Source organism: Carassius carassius, chromosome 15, assembly GCF_963082965.1.
Source record: "Carassius carassius chromosome 15, fCarCar2.1, whole genome shotgun sequence".
Lineage (NCBI taxonomy): Eukaryota > Metazoa > Chordata > Actinopteri > Cypriniformes > Cyprinidae > Carassius > Carassius carassius.
Genome location: NC_081769.1, coordinates 12657235 through 12676602, shown reverse-complemented (window position 1 = coordinate 12676602; position 19368 = coordinate 12657235). Strand labels below are relative to the sequence as shown.

General features: G+C 37.9%; 2 protein-coding genes across 2 annotated transcripts; both read left to right on the top strand.

Moving 5' to 3' along the window:
• Positions 1-1830: 1830 nt before the first annotated feature.
• psmd4b (proteasome 26S subunit ubiquitin receptor, non-ATPase 4b) lies at positions 1831-5961 on the top strand. The gene is made up of 10 exons (XM_059567397.1): positions 1831-1895; positions 2418-2558; positions 2638-2752; positions 3480-3566; positions 3682-3750; positions 3869-4084; positions 4177-4285; positions 4640-4753; positions 4853-4917; positions 5327-5961. The coding sequence occupies exons 1-10, from the start codon at positions 1870-1872 to the stop codon at positions 5498-5500; spliced, it is 1116 nt and encodes a 371-aa protein (XP_059423380.1). The 5' UTR covers positions 1831-1869; the 3' UTR covers positions 5501-5961.
• Positions 5962-6743: 782 nt separating this feature from the next.
• vamp1b (vesicle associated membrane protein 1b) lies at positions 6744-19062 on the top strand. Its single transcript, XM_059566994.1, has 5 exons — positions 6744-7188; positions 14828-14945; positions 15137-15295; positions 18186-18237; positions 18720-19062. Coding segments are annotated over exons 1-5 (348 nt in total). The 5' UTR covers positions 6744-7186; the 3' UTR covers positions 18737-19062.
• Positions 19063-19368: the final 306 nt, after the last annotated feature.

The following is a 19368-nucleotide window of genomic DNA, read 5'->3' as shown; positions in this document are numbered from 1 at the left end:
ATTTTATTTTGCCTTGCTCTTTTGGTTTGAAGCATTTCAGCGACTTCAAGTCTTTGTCAGATGTTACACATTAAATCAAGTTACAGAACATCTTGATAATGCACCTTAATGCTGCACAAAGTTTAATCTAGAAAAAAAGTATCTACCCCACACCAAGCTAATATCACTTAAAAACTAGATCTAAAATTACAGTTTGTAATTTGAAAGTAGATAGAGGTTAAAGCATTTGTATCAATGTCTGTTTTGGCGCTGAATTTAAAATCAAATATGTGCAGTTTGCTATTTTACTGGCTTATTTACCTTTTTGTTTTTTTTGGGGGGGGGGGGTCACGCTGCAGATTTTATACACTATTTCTAAACTTTAACAATTTGTGATCATTTGTGAATGTCAGAAAATACCTATGTTAACATTTAACTCCAGAGAGCTATAGTACAGTATGATTTACAATGCCCTGATTAACATTTTTACATGTTATAGTCAATTTTTATCCCCTCTCTGTTCAAAGTTACTGGGTCTATAATGATGTTACTGTTATAAAACCTTGCACACAATGTTCATATTCATTTCACTCTTCCATGTGGTGCTTTTATCTGCTCTGTGTAATGGACCTTTTAGATTGGAGCTTCTAAAATTTCTAACCCAAAAACTGTTCTCAGTTTTCTCAGTGGCTTAGTTTCACAGTTGGCTTGTGGGGTAGTCTAAAGGTTATCTAGTTGTTTTTATTTTTTATTTACTCTTCACAATTTCAGCTTCACTCTCATTTCTGCTTCTGTGGAGGGGGGTTATTATTTATTAATTTGTGTTTATGGACTCAAGACACAGCAATCACTGCCTTTCTCTGACCATTATTATGGGTAAGAATGATGTTCAGCTCCTCTAAACCACACTAAAACATCTTAACATCTTGACTTTAACATCCCAAAAGTGAATCTTTTGGTCTGGTAATAATACAAATGTAATGAATATGAAAGTTATATTGTGAATGCAATGTGAGCAGTCAAATAGAGACAGCTGTTTTTCATATGCTTTGTCCAGTGTTTGTATTAATACAGTGAGAGATATTTGCACAACAGACACGTTAGTTGTGCACAGTGCACACCGGTTTAAATGCTGGCAACGTAGTAGACACTAAACAGACAACCAACCTACTGCAATATGAACATCTCTGCCAATGTATTTCAGTTATTGTATTTATTCAGAAATGTCTTTCTCTTCCCTTCTTTTTTACTTTGTGGACCTGTATGGATTTCGAATTCTCTCTATGTACCGTAGATGATTGTATGTATTATGTAATCTGGCAGATAAAACATTTTTGTATTTTATGTGTTTAGGGTATGTCCATGATAAATATTCATTATAAATCTGTGAAAGCTGTTCCTCGGCTTTTCTACATGTGAATGTCTGGCGGTGTCAGAAACAAAGACTGACAACCGTAAGTGCTTCGAGGTCTATATTTTTACCGGGCCTGTAAAAAACGTGTATATAATATGTATATGAGTCACGGAAATGCCTTTTTCTTGTGTGGTGTTTGCAGCCTGTTTCTCCTACCATCTTTCAGTGATGTGGTGACATTGTTTTTTCACATTGTCTTTCTGATTTAAAAAGAATAAAATATTTTCCAAACCATTGTTTTCTCCTATATTTGTGATTCTTTTTTTTCTTCCTCATTCAGAAATAAAATAAACTTACACCAGACATACACTGCAGATCTAAGTGAAATAAAAACCTTTATCTGAATACAGGTCTTCTAAGAGTTAGTTGAGAATCAAATAGAAAATAAACTACGTTTCCCATAATTCCCACCGTGTTACTTTAACCAATGATCGCATACGGGCTTACGTCACGTAGAGCGACAGAAAATTTTCAAGATGGTGCTTGAAAGTACTATGGTTTGGTAAGAAATAATAATTTATATTCTTCAAACATCAGATAAATGGGATTTATTTGAATTACGATTCAATTATGTGGGATATTATGTTTATTGAAGGTGAGAGAAAGGTCGCGTTGAGCAAAAGAACAGTTGTGCAGTTTTCCTGAGTCATGATGGAACATTGATCATTTAAACCGCTTCTTTGTGTTAACATGTTATGAGAGAACACGTTATAAAGCTTAAAGTTGCGATTATCAGGCTGTCTGAGTTGTCATTTTATGAAATCAGTTTCTGTTTAAATCATAAAAGGGTTTGCTCCAGTTCCTTTGTGATAATCTGGGTTTTTGTAAAAAAAACTGCAAAGACATTATTTAAAATCCTTGCGGTTTGTGTTATAAAACGCTTTACTCGTGATGACGTTCTCAACCTTCTTAAATCATCTTTTATTTGAATATTCTATAGAACATTTACTAGGCTTCGTACGATCATTTGCATATTTGACAGGATTGTTGAGTGAACATCACAGAGTAAGTTTATTATTTCTAGTGTGGACAACAGTGAGTATATGCGCAATGGAGACTTCTTACCGACCAGACTTCAGGCCCAGCAGGACGCTGTCAACATCATCTGTCACTCAAAGACTCGAAGCAACCCAGAAAACAACGTGGGGCTCATCACTATGGCCAAGTAGGATGAAGATTTTATGTAGACTATTTGTGTTGTTAACAGACCAGTAGAAATGTAACCCAATCACTGTGTGTTGTAGTAACTGTGAGGTCCTGACCACACTGACCCCTGACACGGGCCGGATCCTGTCAAAGCTTCACGCTGTTCAGCCCAAAGGAGTTATCTGCTTCTGCACTGGCATCAGAGTAGCACATGTGAGTCGACTGGACCATCAGTATTTATTTTATTTATATATATATATATATATATATATATATATATATATATATATATATATAAAATAATATTATTATTATTATATATATCTTTTTTTTTTTTTTTTTGTCCATTTACATGACCAGTTTCTGCCCTCTGCTTGAGCCTTATGTTTTGATTCTTGCTACTGTAGCTTTTCAGCCTTATCATCTGGACATATTTTACATTTGAATGTGAAACTGTATGTTGAATGGGAAAATTTTGAGCTATTTTGACAACTTCATTTTTGGACTAGTGAGGAACTGGAAATTTAAATTTGAAGTATTACAGTATTTACACACACAACATTTTACAGTTTTATTTCAAAATATTTAAAATAATAACATTTTAAATGTGTGTGTTAGAAATATTTTTATATTCCAGTATCTGTAATTTAAAATTTAAATTATGAATTTAAAATGTGTCTTGCTTGCTGTTTATATACACACACACTCTCTCTCTTGCTTTCTCTCTCTCTCTCTGTCTCACTCTAATTCCACTTAATTCCATCTGTAACTGTCGCTTTTGATTAATTTAATGTGTCCTTGCTGAATTAAAGTATAAATTTCTTTCTTTTAAAAAAAATCATACTTACTGAAAATATTTTAATGGTAGTTTACCACCATTTTTTATTTATTTATATATTTAGTTCTGCTTCCCATTCTCTCTGCTCCTTCTGTTTCATAGCTGGCATTGAAACACAGACAGGGAAAGAACCATAAGATGAGGATCATTGCCTTTGTGGGAAGCCCTGTGGAGGACCAGGAGAAAGATGCAAGTTATTTTTGCCTTAATGTATCTTAAGTTGCACCATATGAGTCCATATTTACAGAAAGCCAATACAATATGTAATCCCCTGCTCATTGTGCCTCTGACCTTTCTCACTCAGTTGGTGAAGATGGCAAAACGTTTGAAGAAGGAAAAAGTCAACGTTGACATCATTAATTTTGGAGAAGAGGTAAACATATATTATTTTAAGGGAATGTAGTTTATCACACAGTCCTCCAGAGTGTACTTTTTTATGTAATTTTACGCTCCACGCCATTTCAGTTTTGCTCTCTTTTTTATCGTTGCAGGAAGTGAACACTGATAAACTGACCGTGTTTGTGAACACCCTGAATGGAAAAGAGGGCGTATGCTCTCACCTGGTAACGGTGCCTCCCGGCCCGAGCCTGGCAGATGCTCTTCTGTCCTCTCCTATTATGGCAGGTGAGGGTGGCACCATTTTGGGCCTGGGTCCCAGTGACTTTGAGTTTGGAGTGGATCCCAGCGCAGACCCTGAGCTCGCTCTGGTGAGTAGCACAGGTTTTATAGGACAAACTTCTCAGCTAGAGATTTTCCACATTATAAATGTGTCTGTTTTTCGTCCTGTCTTTTGTTGCAGGCTCTGCGTGTGTCGATGGAGGAGCAGAGACAGAGGCAGGAGGAGGAAGCTCGCCGAGCAACAGTGGCTTCAGCGGCAGAGGCTGGAGTCTCATCACCCACTGCTGATGGTGAGAGAGACTAGATGGGTTTTTCTGGACACCTAGACTAAGGGTTCCTTAAAGCAGTTGGAAGTTTGATGGATTGATATGCACTATAGAAATCTCTTATGTTCACTGCTTTTTAAATCGGTAATATTGTGAAATATTCACATTTAAAATAACTATTTGAATATATATACTGCATATATTTTAAAATATAGTTTATTCCTGTGATGAAAAGCTGATTGTTCAGCATCATTACTGCAGTGATTCTTCAGAAATCATTCTAATATGCTGATTTGCTCCTCATCATTATTATTATTATCAGTGTTTCATGGGAATTCTGTTTTTAATATGAGCTGAGGTCCTCTGTGCTTCTGTTAGAGTCTGAAAATGCTCTGCTGAAGATGTCGACGGCTCCTGCTCTGCCTGATTTCAGCCGCATGACGGAGGATGAACAGATCGCATACGCCCTACAGATGTCCATGCAAGGAGGAGGTCTGTCTCTCCACTCTTCATATATTCTTATTCTTTATTAGTTTTCTTCCCTTTTGACTTTTCTTTTTCTTTTACACAAACAAATGTCTTTGTGCACAGAGTTTGGCGGTTCAGAGGCCATGGATGTGGACGCTGGTGCAGCAGCAGACAGTGAAGCTCCTAAGGTGTGTTTCCCAGCTCTCTACTTTTAGAAAGAAGATCTGAATTCAAAACTGAACACAGACATGTTGCGGGGATAATTGAAAGCAGCTACATCTTCTTCATACCCATTATTCAGAAGCTATTGTGAAACTTGACTTAACCACATGAAACAGAAATGCTTGAACATTACATGTAATTCGTTTTGCATGTACAGAAGGAAATACCAGTGCAACCGCAAGGCACCTTTTAGGAAATTTCTGTTTTAGTCTTTGTTTCTGTCTAAATGAAATACTGTATGAGCTCTGCTCTGATCTTGAATACTATAATAATCAGGTACTGCCTTTAATTAGTCAAGCGTTTAATTTATAATCCCATATAACTATGTCAAGGGCATAAAAGTACCAGTTTAAACTCTGTCTTTGTGTTTTGTAGGAGGATGAGGAGGATTATGATGTGATGCAGGATCCAGAGTTTTTGCAGAGTGTGCTGGAGAACCTTCCAGGTGTCGACCCCAACAACGAAGCCATCCGTAATGCCATGGGCTCTCTGGCATCCCAGAACCGAACAAAACCACCTGAGGGCAAGAAAGAGGATGAGAAGAAATAGAGGGAAAAGAAGCGTCTGGACCGAGTACAAAGGCAAATAAAACTGATAAAAGGTTTCCAACCTGGATGATGGATAGAGATGAACACATAATTCATATATGATTAAACAAGCAAGAATTAATGTTCTAACAAATGTTAGCGGGAGGAACAACAGAACAGACTAACCATAAAAAAAGTCAAAAAATACTTCTTACATGTAATTGTGAATGAGCATCTTCATTTGTTTCTTATAAGTGACTTCTGATCTGTAACATCTTGTGATGGCAAAAAAAAAAAAGTCAGACAACGCTACTTCAAATAGCAGTGCTCACTTCTGTGTTTATTTGCTAGTTATGTCATGCCACCCAATTATCATTTTCCTTGTGGTTTTTGGATAACTTTTCGTAGCGGTTTCTTTGTCAATTTTTCTATTACTATTTTCTGTTCCTTTTGTAATAAAGGGCTTTGTTATGGTTAAGGGAATCTGAAGTATAGTGTGTTATATCATTTATTTTTCTTAAATTAATTTACCCCGTTTTTATTTAAAATGAGAAAATATTAAATTATGAAATTCCTTTGGATTTATAACTATATTTATAACAACATAAATATTCACATGAAAAGTTTTAAAACAAAATAATAATTTTACCTGCATAAACATTCCAAATAAACAACAAAAGCAAAATTTTGTCCCAGTGTGTGGAATGTGAGGAAAATTCTAAATAGTTTTTTTTTTTACAATATTTTTGATTTTTTATTATTATTGTGTTTATATATATATATATATATATATATATATATATATATATATATATAAATAATTTAACTGAAGATTTTTTATTTTTTTTATCTTACCTCTAATGTTACTCTATACATACCAAGATCCAAGACCAAAACGTCTTTTTAAATATTTTAAATGTCTATATACTGTATATCTGTTGCTACATTTTTTCTATAGCTAACTGATCATTATTGTGTTATAAATATTATGCAGCATTTGTCTTTAAAACAGTACTTAACCGCTTCGTTGATGCCGCCAGAAATGTGTGCTGATGTTTTGATGGAAGATGAGATCCATACCTGCCTCTGCAGGTCATGAGGAAAACCGCATGCGGTGTGTGCGGAGAACCCAGTTCTCACCGAGAAGAAAAGTCTTTTGAGAGTGAACAAGCCGACTCAGCACTCACTGATGTACCGCAGTACAGAGAGAGAGAAAGGATGGGGCTGTTGGAACATCCTCCTCCTCCTCCTCCTCATGAGTTCAGCTACAGCAGCGACGCAGTGCAGGAGCGCAGCGCGCGCACATCCACCGCACTAACCTACTAACCAACGCTACAAGACTGAAGAATTCCGCGACAACACACACAATTACCCCGCGCTGTATTCTGTATGTGAAGTTTCTCTGATTAATGTCTACAATTTTAACGTTTCAGGGAGCAAACCGGTCATCATAAATCCGTTACTGGAGTTTTCTCAAGGCGAAACTGAACATTAACACGCGCTCGTGCGTCCGAGCACGCGACCGCTCTCACGGTCCAGCGCGTGCTGCGATAATGCGCCACTTTGACTGAAGACGCGCGCCAGCAGCAATCTCAGCCGCTTCATAATAATTTGAACATATATACTACATCTGCGCTATTTTGATTTTAATTGTGTCTCCATTGGTTTTTCTCCCTTCAGTCAGGCACTCTGAAACAGCTGCTCGAGAATGTAAGTATTTGGCAAGACTATATTATGCTGTTTTTGTTACAATTATAGGCCTATGTTTATCCATACATACAGTAACTTTGTAAACAGTTTTCAATCTTAATTTCCCAAGAATTCAGGCTATCTTAAAGTTGTTTTGATGTGTTGGGGATTTGTTTTCATGCAGGTGTACAATGATTATAAATTACAGTGAGATGTCTCTTAGCATTAGTGACGGTCATGATTCAATTTATTAATTTAACATCAATGTAAAATTTATGATAGACCAAGACATAAGCTTGATCTCTTTTGAATTGAGGCTAAGGATTAAAAAAAAGAAATGGTATGGAACAGTGAAAAACTCATATATCGGTCAACCACTAATTTAGACTTCCCCAAAAAATAAAATAATATAGGCTATTAGTTAAACTAACTGTTTAAAAATACAGAGGCATCATTTTAAATTTTACAGATTAAATCTGTTTTACATTTTAATATTGTATTTCATTAACTGATATAATGTAGCTATACCAACATATTTAAGTACCGAAATCTGTTTAATACCTTTGTTATACACTAACCACCAAAAGCTAGTGGTGATAAGAAAGCCATACAATGAACCAAAACTCCATCACAGACAACCCTTGCATTAGCTGAGAAGGACAAATAGAAAGTGCACGGTGTGATTCACAGAAACGCTAAACCCCATCGTGGTAACACACATGAAACTGAAATAATGCAATGAACATGAATTTAACAACGAGTCAAATTTACAAAACTGATAAGAAAAAAACGAAGAAGCAGCATAGTTATTTAAAAAGTCAAAGTCACCTTTATTTATATAGCGCTTTAAACAAAATACATTGCGTCAAAGCAACTGAACAACATTCATTAGGAAAACAGTGTCAATAATGCAAAATGATAGTTAAAGGCAGTTCATCATTGAATTCAGTTATGTCATCTCTGTTCAGTTAAATAGTGTCTGTGCATTTATTTGCAATCAAGTCAATGATATCGCTGTAGATGAAGTGACCCCAACTAAGCAAGCCAGAGGCGACAGCGGCAAGGAACCGAAACTCCATCGGTGACAGAATGGAGAAAAAAACCTTGGGAGAAACCAGGTTCAGTTGGGGGGCCAGTTCTCCTCTGACCAGACGAAACCAGTAGTTCAATTCCAGGCTGCAGCAAAGTCCGATTGTGCAAAAGAATCATGTTTCCTGTGGTCTTGTCTTGGTGCTCCTCTGAGACAAGGTCTTTACAGGGGATCTGTATCTGGGGCTCTAGTTGTCCTGGTCTCCGCTGTCTTTCAGGGATGTAGAGGTCCTTTCTAGGTGCTGATCCACCATCTGGTCTGGATAAGTACTGGTTCCGGGTGACTGCAGTTACCCTCTGATCTGTATACAGACTGGATCTGGTGGCCACGGTGACCTCGGAACAAGAGAGAAACAGACAAATATTAGTGTAGATGCCATTCTTCTAATAATGTAGCAAGTACATAGGGTGTTATGGGAAGTGTTTCCGGTTTACCTAATTAATGCAGCCTAAAAATCCTTTAACGGATTTGGATAATAAAAGCATATTAGTATGTTATGTGTATGCCAGGTTAAAGAGATGGGTCTTTAATCTAGATTTAAACTGCAAGAGTGTGTCTGCCTCCCGAACAATGTTAGGTAGGTTATTCCAGAGTTTAGGCGCCAAATAAGAAAAGGATCTGCCGCCTGCAGTTGATTTTGATATTCTAGGTATTATCAAATTGCCTGAGTTTTGAGAACGTAGCAGACATAGAGGATTATAATGTAAAAGGAGCTCATTCAAATACTGAGGTGCTAAACCATTCAGGGCTTTATAAGTAATAATTAAAAATCTATACGATGTTTGATAGGGAGCCAGTGCAGTGTTGACAGGACCGGGCTAATATGGTCATACTTCCTGGTTATAGTAAGAACTCTTGCTGCTGCATTTTGGACTAGCTGTAGTTTGTTTACTAAGCGTGCAGAACAACCACCCAATAAAGCATTACAATAATCTAACCTTGAGGTCATAAATGCATGGATTAACATTTCTGCATTTGACATTGAGAGCATAGGCCGTATTTTAGATATATTTTTGAGATGGAAAAATGCAGTTTTACAAATGCTAGAAACGTGGCTTTCTAAGGAAAGATTGCGATCAAATAGCACACCTAGGTTCCTAACTGATGACGAAGAATTGACAGAGCAACCATCAAGTCTTAGACAGTGTTCTAGGTTATTACAAGCGGAGTTTTTAGGTCCTATAATTAACACCTCTGTTTTTTTTTTTCAGAATTTAGCAGTAAGAAATTACTCGTCATCCAGATTTTTATATCGACTATGCATTCCATTAGTTTTTCAAATTGGTGTGTTTCACCGGGCCGTGAAGAAATATAGAGCTGAGTATCATCAGCATAACAGTGAAAGCTAACACCATGTTTCCTGATGATATCTACCAAGGGTAACATATAAAGCGTGAAGAGTAGCGGCCCTAGTACTGAGCCTTGAGGTACTCCATACTGCACTTGTGATCGATAGGATACATCTTCATTCACTGCTACGAACTGATGGCGATCATATAAGTATGATTTAAACCATGCTAATGTACTTCCATTGATGCCAACAAAGTGATCAAGTCTATGCAAAAGAATGTTGTGGTCAATTGTGTCAAACGCAGCACTAAGATCCAATAAAACTAATAGAGAGATACACCCACGATCAGATCATTTGTAACTCTAAGGAGAGCAGTCTCAGTACTATGATACGGTCTAAATCCTGACTGGAAATCCTCACATATACCATTTTTCTCCAAGAAGGAATATAATTGTGAGGATACCACCTTTTCTAGTATCTTGGACAGAAAAGGGAGATTCGAGATTGGTCTATAATTAACTAGTTCTTTGGGGTCACATGGTTTTTTGATGAGAGGCTTAATAACAGCCAGTTTGAAGGTTTTGGGGACACATCCTAATGACAATGAGGAATTAATAATAGTCAGAAGAGGATCTATGACTTCTGGAAGCACCTCTTTTAGGAGCTTAGATGGTATAGGGTCTAACATACATGTTGTTGGTTTAGATGATTTAACAAGTTTATACAATTCTTCCTCTCCTATGGTACAGAATGAGTGGAACTGTTCCTCAGGGGGTCTATAGTGCACTGTCTGATGTGATACTGTAGCTGACGGCTGAATGGTTGCAATTTTATCTCTAATAGTATCGATTTTAGAAGTAAAGTAGTTCATAAAGTCATTACTGCTGTGGTGTTGGGAAATGTCAACACTTGTTGAGGCTTTATTTTTCGTTAATTTAGCCACTGTATTGAATAAATACCTGGGGTTATGTTTGTTTTCTTCTAAAAGAGAAGAGAAGTAATCTGATCTAGCAGTTTTTAATGCTTTTCTGTAGGATATGTTACTTTCCCGCCAAGCAATACGAAATACCTCTAGTTTTGTTTTCCTCCAGCTGCGCTCCATTTTTCGGGCTGCTCTTTTTAGGGTGCGAGTATGCTCATTATACCATGGTGTCAAACTGTTTTCCTTAACCTTCCTTAAGCGTAAAGGAGCAACTTTATTTAAAGTGCTAGAAAAGAGAGAGTCCATAGTTTTTGTTACTGTGGTGGCCCAAGCCACACAGGATGACCAATTGGCAAGGAAGGGTAATAGCCAGCAATGGTAATACCAGCACACAAGTTATGTTTTAGGTACACAGGTTGTTAAGTTCATATCCTGTTTTGTTGTATGCTGTTTTGAGTATAGTTATATTTTGTTGACCTCTTTTATAGGCCTAGTTGTTAATTTTTTGGTTTCTATTGTTCAGTATTTTTTTAGGGGTGTAATAAAATAACCCATTTTCCAAAGAAATTTCTGTTTTCCTCATTGCCGGACTGTTTGGTCCCTGACAATTGGTGGCAGCGGTGGGATTATCCAGTTGAGGAAATTTTTTTTCCCTTAATATTGAAGAAAGATGATAAAGGGAAAAGGTGGGAAAAGATGTGGTCCTTCTACTATGGCCCAGGAGAAACAAGCCAGTGAAGAGGAAGAAGGTGGAGCCTTAGGAGGGGCTGAGGATACAGAGGGCAAGGAGCCAACTCTGTCTGACTTGATGGCCATTTTTCAGGCACATATGGGGCAGCAGGATGCTTGAGAGGCAAAGCAGAATGAGGTAACTGCAAGACAAGAACAACGTTTTAAAGCTCTTCAACACCAGTTTCAGCTTTTGCAGTTAGACGTTCAGGCCCGAACATCTGTGGCACCAAATCCTCTTTCAGAGGACTCCGATCCCCCAGATAGGGAGGTTCAATCATCCACTATGCATCCTCTGCCAGATCCAGCTCGGGAGGACTCTGGGGGTCAGTATTTCTCGCAACATAAGCCCAGGTTGGACAAATTAACTGAGGATGATGATATTGAACATTTCCTCATGACATTTGAACGCATTGCTGTAGCATGCAGGTGGCATAAAGCTGATTGGATTTTTCAGTTAATTCCATTACTAGCGGGCAAAGCTAGAGGGGCATATGTGCATATGGACTTGATGACTCCCTTGACTATGATCAGGTAAAATCAGCCATTCTAGCTAAATATGACATTAACCCTGAGACCTACAGGCAGAAATTCCGTTCCCTAGAGGTGGATCCTGATGAGAGCCCCAAGGAGCTGTATGCAAGGCTAAAGGAGCTTTATGGAAAGTGGATCCAGCCTAAAGGTAAAACCACCCAGCAAATTGGTGAAGTGATAATACTGGAACAGTATCTGGGAATGTTGTCTCCTGAGCTGCAGGTCTGGGTCCGAGAGCACGACCCGGATTCGGCCATGGAGGCTGCTAGACTGGCTGAGGTTTTTGTGGCTGCCCGAGAGAAGGGTCAACCATGGAGTTACAACTCATGGAAAAAATACGAAGGACTATCGCAAACCAACATACCACCCAGGCACTGGGGTGGGTAAGTTTCCAATGAGCGAAAGCCAGCCAGCTAACAGACCAGTAAAATCCTTAGGGAGAAAGCCAATCTGTTATCTTTGTGGAGTAGAAGGCCATACAAAACCTATGTGCCCTAAAAACTCAGTTAACATGACTCAGATGTGCTTTGTACCACGAATTCAGGAAGAGCCTGATCTCTAGAAGGTCCAGTCTATTAAACTGAAAAATATTGAAGTTAATGGAATAATGCTCAAGGCTCTGCTTGATTCCAGAAGTGATCAGACTCTGGTGCATAGGAAGTTTGTACCTCCCGACATAATTAGCACGGAAGACACCATACCTATCTGTTGTGTACATGGGGATGAAAAGAGCTATTCGACAGCTGACATGTATATTAAAGTAGATGGGCAGACATACCTGTTGAATATTGGGGTTGTTGATAGCTTACCTTTTCCTGCTATGCTGGGGAGAGACTTTCCAGTGCTGTTTGATTTGATGCAGTTTTTACTAGAGCACAGGCGACGAAATCCAATGACTACTCTGAGACTCTATGTACCCTGCCTTTCTATAATGAGGAGTTGGAGACAGCACCCGGGAAGTCTCAGAAAACTCGCAGACAGAGTCGGCAGGAGAAGTTCCAAAATACAGTGGTAAAACCATCAACACCTCCTGAACCAGAGTTATCCTTAGGCTTCAAATGCCAGAGAACCTAATCGAAATGCAGAAAGCTGATCCATCTTTAGTGTCTCTTTTTCAGAAAGCAGAGGGGAGGGACCCAGGAGCTGGGCAAGACTCCAACATAGATGAGTACATTCTGCAAGGTGGCATGCTCTATCGTCAACAGGGGTCAGTGTTGCAGTTAGTGGCTCCTCAAGCAACTAGACATACCATACTCACCATGGGGCATTCTATTCCCTGGGCTGGCCACCTGGGTAAGCACAAAACTGCAGCACGCATTAAACGCCATTTTCACTGGCCTGGCTTAAGCAGAGAGGTGGCTGAATTTTGTAGAAGCTGCCCTCAGTGCCAAATTACATCGGCTAAAACTCCCTCCAAGGCTCCCCTCCGACCCTTACCCATCATTGGCACCCCATTTGAGCGCCTGGAAATGGATATTGTGGGTCCTGTGGAGAGGAGTAAATCAGGGAACCGGTACATGCTGGTTATAACTGACTATGCTACAAAATACCCTGAAGTCTTTCCACTAAAGTCTATAAAAGCAAAATCAGTGGCTTTCTGTTTGGTGCAGTTCTTTTCCAGAGTGGGTTTCCCTTCTGAAATACTAACTGATCAAGGAACTAATTTTATGTCTACACTACTAAAACAGGTTTACCAGTTACTCGGTATAAGGAGCCTGAGAACTACGCCTTATCACCCCCAAACAGATGGACTGACAGAGCGCTTTAATCAGACCCTGAAGCAGATGATCAGGAAATTCGTCAACGACAGTGGTACAGATTGGTATCAGTGGCTGCCTTATCTCCTGTTCGCCTACAGGGAAGTACCCCAAGTCTCCACTGGTTTTTCTCCCTTTTAACTTTTGCCCAAGCCACACAGGATGACCAATTGGCAAGGAAGGGTAATAGCCAGCAATGGTAATACCAGCACACAAGTTATGTTTTAGGTAGACAGGTTGTTAAGTTCATATCCTGTTTTGTTGTATGCTGTTTTGAGTATAGTTATATTTTGTTGACCTCTTTTATAGGCCTAGTTGTTAATTTTTTGGTTTCTATTGTTCAGTATTTTTTTAGGGGTGTAATCAAATAACCCATTTTCCAAAGAAATTTCTGTTTTCCTCATTGCCGGACTGTTTGGTCCCTGACAGTTACATCATCAAGTTGTTCTGAGGTTTTGGATATGCTAAGGAATTTGGATACATCAGGAAGATAACTTAAAAAGCAGTCTTTTGTGGTAGAAGTGATGGTTCTTCCATACTTGTAACAAGAAGTAGAGTTTACAATTTTGGCTATATGAAGTTTGCACAGAACTAAATAATGATCTGAGATATCATCACTTGGCTGAATAATTTCAACACTATCAACATCAATTCCATGTGACAGTATTAAATCTAGAGTATGATTTCGACAATGAGTAGGTCCTGAAACATGTTGTCTAACACCAATAGAGTTCAGAATGTCTATAAATGCTGATCCCAATGCATCTTTTTCATTATCAACATGGATATTAAAATCACCAACTATTAAAACTTTATCTGCAGCCAGAACTAACTCGGATGTAAAATCACCAAACTCTTTAATAAAGTCTGTATGGTGCACTGGTGGCCTGTATACAGTAGCCAGTACAAACATAACAGGGGATTTATCATTAACATTTGTTTCTCTGGATAATGTTAAATGAAGCACCATTACTTCAAACGAGTTATACTTAAAGCCTGCCCTCTGAGAAATCCTGAAAACGTTGTTATAAAATGAAGCAACACCTCCACCTTTGCCTTTTAGACGCAGCTCATGTTTATAACAGTGATCTTGGGGGGTGGACTCATTTAAAATAATGTAATCATCAGGTTTTAGCCAGGTTTCTGTCCAACAGAGCACATCTATAAATGAAAATGAAAAAACATCAAATGTGAAACGTAACACAAGGAAGGTCAATTTATGTGTTTTCACTGTAAATTATACATTCGATCTCCACTTCTCTGGTTTTAACCATAACCATAACTTGCAAGCGTCAGCAACTTTTTTTAAAGTGTCGTGGTTCTCTCTGGATGTTCAGGTCTGCTGCAGATGATGCCAACCCAGCAGGTGCTCCTGGAGGAGCCGGTCCTCCTGCTGCCCCTCCAAACACCACCAGCAACCGCCGACTGCAGCAGACACAAGCACAAGTGGACGAGGTGTGTATAGAGTTTATGGACCAAAAAATTAAAGCATTATATATGCACAGGACAGCATTTGTTTGGATAGGTTACACAGTTTTACCCATATAGCGTTTCAAATAACCAAAATACAAATCAATGCTATTGTAACATAATTATTCAGTGTGGTTCTTTCTTGTCTCATGTCTTTCTGTGGTTGTGGTCGGCAGGTGGTGGATATCATGCGTGTGAATGTGGATAAGGTTCTGGAGAGAGACCAGAAACTCTCCGAGCTGGACGACAGGGCAGATGCTCTACAGGCCGGGGCATCACAGTTCGAAAGCTGTGCTGCCAAACTGAAGAACAAATACTGGTGGAAGAATTGCAAGGTGAGTCACTGTGACTCCATGAAATCAGCTCAGCGCTCATTCAGGATATTACTTATTACTTCTTCATTTTAATAAATAATTAAGTGAGGGGATTTACAGTGAAAAAAATGAGATTATAGGACATTATATGATGCACTCCAGTGTTTTCATTGTTAGAGCTAAAAGAAAAAAACACTTAAAACCTATCTGTAATAATTAAGCTTAAGTTTATGTGCTAAAATACTAAAACTATATAAATATTTCAAGAACAATAAAGCACACAGAATGACAGCACATAACAAACTTAAACTGAAAATAAATTCAAAATATGAATAAATGCTATAAAAGTATATAAGTAATACTAAAATAACACACATACTCAGAGCTCCATATAGTGAGAATGAACTAGCATGCAGGAGTAAATAGGTCAGTGCTTATTGCTCATGCTATGCTCAGTGATTTTGTTCTGTACAGCTGCAAGTGTTAATTAGTGTAAACTGGAGCCTCTTGAGAATTGCCTAGTTGCAGAGAAACAGAAATATCAGTACAGCTAATTGTGTACTGTGTGCAGGATAAAATACCAGTATGATTTTTGTTATTATGGCAGTAGTGATCTGTCAAGTTAGCTGCCTTGTCAAAGATGTTTGTAAGATTCATGTTTAAGGATTTCTTAAGACAATTTTTTTTAAAATGTGCTATGAGATGAAAAAGTAGGTTGTTTAAGGCAATGGTTTCCTTTCCTGGTGCTGGAGAACACCCAACAGTGCATACAGTGTTGCCAGATGGGATGAACAATTACTAGTCCAAAAGCTCACCAAAAACCCACCCACTCCAAAAAAAAAAAAAAAAAAACAACAACAAAAAAACCTTTAACTGTCAAAATTATGTTATAGAGTATTATGTCGATCAAAGTTGATAAGAACAATTTTTAACTCCTTAAAACAAAATGATGATGAAAAATACTATAAAAATTATATCAGTCTCCCAGGAAAATGAATAAAATCAGGGCAAATATATTTAAGAGAATGACCAACATCAGCAGCAGTCAACTCTGCAGTGTGTGTTTAGCAGCGTCATGATGACTGATTGGATGCAGTAGCCCAGACGCACACTTGGGTTTTGTTTGTTAACCAATTAATCTATACAATTTAAGATGTTTGAAAAAACTTCCAGTGCGTTCATTTCGACAGGGTCCCTATGCAGTGTTCACTGCTCCCTACTCCCTGAGCACGGTATATCAGTTGAAGTGTACTTCACTGACAATAACCGCTCATTTTGAACGCCCTGCAAACGTCATCAAAGAAAGTCAACGATGGGGTCGCGCAGATTATGATATAACATAAATATATAGGACTACATTCATATTTAAATTTTTATGTACAATCACATTTAAAATTATGTACACTATACAATGAAAAAAATGAAAAAAACATTGAGTACTATATAATGAAAAACGTATGTTTATTACACATTTTAATTGACTATTGCTGGTATTACTTGACTATTAACAGAATTGAAGCCCTGCTGTAACTGTCATGCAAATATGAAAATAAACTTTTATTTGGTTAACTGTGTATATATGTGTTTTTAATAAATGGTCATATAATTGCATAGCAGTCTTGTGCGCCTTCTTCCCACGCACAGCCGTATAGTAAACACTGAGGTAAATAAAGTAAAATAAAGAAAAATGGCAGAGCCAATGTGTCTGCTTCTAGTCACTTTTACATTATCATACCTTTTTACAATCCGTAATGAATATGAAAGAAGACAGCGAAGACGGCCGTTCTGACTGGTGATGACGTTCTGCGCGCAATGACAGTTGGGGGATAATCGCTCTCCACTTCCTGTGAAGTGATGTATCGATGTTCCCTTATTCCCAGGCGGCAAGGAAGTCGGCCGCGAGCTGCCATCTTGTAGCAGAACTTCACTTGCGTTAGCATCCCATTGACTTTGCATTCAATTTGGCGTCACTTTGACAGCGAATAACTTTACATCTGAGGCGTTTAAAGACTCCATTTGTCCATTAGTTATTTCTTAAGATACACGACAATGTATAAAGAGCTCCATTACCTTCTATGTTACATTATGGCCCCGTAGAAACAGTTTTTGTAAAAAAAGGCTAACGATTGCGTCATAACCACTCGACTCTCTGTCGCACAGTAGAGAAATTACCGTACAGACAGGAGGAGAAGCTCGCAGGCAATTAACTTAATATGGCGTACTGGCGTTACATTTTAAAATACTATACAAAATAATTAATCAGTATATTTACTCCTGCTCACTCACGCCAAAGAAATCCCCGATCAAGCTCGCCGTCTCTGCAAGATTAACGATGGCAGTATGCACGCACAGCCACTAGAAGATTGCGTGGGAACCTGCCCAATCTGGCAACCCTGACTGCATGTTTTTGTCTCTATTATCTTGGGTCTTTACTAATGAGCTGATGAGTTAAATAAGGTGAGTTTGATTAGGGAGTCATTCATTAAAAATAATGACCAAATATGACCAAAATAGGCAGGCAGACTGTCAAAATGGCAAAAAATTAACTGATACCCTTGAAATAATGCATGCTTCATTTTCAGTGTCAACAGAAAGAATAAGCGCATTTAAATGCAAAAAGTTGCTCATACACCCACTTGATTTTCATGATTACTTTTATAAACAATCAGACTTATCATTTTAGCCAGGCATCTGATAAAAATTAGCAAATCCCATAGAGTTATATATACAATATGCTTTATTTTTCTATACTTACATTTTGAGTATTTTTCCGTATTTATTCGCATATTCTTGAATAATATGATTCCTTATGGATAATATATGTTTTGCTTGCTGACTTCCTTCTTGGTATGTAGATTGAGTGATAAATTGCTATTTTAACTATGTTTATCCTTTTTCCCCCCTCCCTCAGATGATGATTATTATGGGTGTCATTGGAATCATCTTCATCGGAATCATTTTCTGTGAGTTTTGAATCATTTGAATGGCTCCTTTGACGCATCCGTTGTTACATCATCAGACAATTTATTAGTAATCACTAATACTACATCCTATTATCTAATCACACTAGGTCACACATCAGTTAGTTCATACAAATTACGAACTTACAATTATATTTTATTATATTGTCTTGATTATAAAGGTACAGTTACCTATTATTAAAAATGAAACCATTTGTAGTTCTTTGATCTGAAATCCAGATTCTATTTTTACATTTGTCTGGATATTTTAAAGTCATATTTTAAAAGGCATCAGTGCTGGTGCTGAGACCAGCCATCTATGTTTGTTTATGTGTTTAGAGGCCAGACTAGACCAGACCAGCACCGCACAAGCTCAATAATTCATCATTACAATCATTACAGTCAATTATTCATTAAGGGCAGTTGTGTGCAACAGGGCAGTATGAGATAAAGAAACTCTTTTCCTTTTATCTTTCCTTATCTAGTGTATTTCTTCACCTGAGCCAATCCACCTGCACCGAACGAGAAAATGAATGAGTGAATGAAGAAAACACAATCATGAGCTCGGTCCATTTTCCACATCCTTCTTGCTTTAATCTCGAGGTCTCCCCGTTTAGTCATTTTGCACCTTGATGTAACAGTAATACACAGAAATCTGCTCTCCTTTATCCTCTTGCAGAATTAGCACATTGCAGTTTCTCTCTCTCTCTTTCTCTCTCTCTCTCGTTCCCTCCCTTCCAGAATCTCCTGCATTATTTAAATGTTTTGCAGACATTCATACATGAATGCACAGAGAGAGCAGAAGAGAAACAGACTGGGAGAGGCCGGGAAGAAAGGAGAGACGAGAGAGAGGAAGGAAGGAGCCGTACAATACTGTTTCAAAGTTTGAGAAAGAAAATAATACTTTTATTCACCAAGGATGCATTAATTTGATCAATAGTGACAGTGTCAGACATTCATGATGTTAAGAAAAAAAAATCTAATTTCTAAGCCTGGTTTCCACAAAAGACATTGATTAATAATCAGAAATGTTACTTGAGAACCGGATCAGCATATTACGATGATTTCTGAGGGATCATGTCTCACTGAAGACTGAAATAATGATGCTGAAAATTCATCTTTAAAAAAAAATTA

Coding starts and splice junctions, on each gene's coding strand:
- psmd4b (XM_059567397.1), top strand. CDS start 1,870: ATGGTGCTTGAAAGTACTATGGTTTG. Junction 2,753..3,479: donor CTGGCATCAGAGTAGCACAT/GTGAGTCGACTG, acceptor TCTGTTTCATAG/CTGGCATTGAAACACAGACA. Junction 4,085..4,176: donor CAGACCCTGAGCTCGCTCTG/GTGAGTAGCACA, acceptor CTTTTGTTGCAG/GCTCTGCGTGTGTCGATGGA.
- vamp1b (XM_059566994.1), top strand. Junction 14,946..15,136: donor CACAAGCACAAGTGGACGAG/GTGTGTATAGAG, acceptor TGTGGTCGGCAG/GTGGTGGATATCATGCGTGT. Junction 15,296..18,185: donor ACTGGTGGAAGAATTGCAAG/GTGAGTCACTGT, acceptor CCCCTCCCTCAG/ATGATGATTATTATGGGTGT.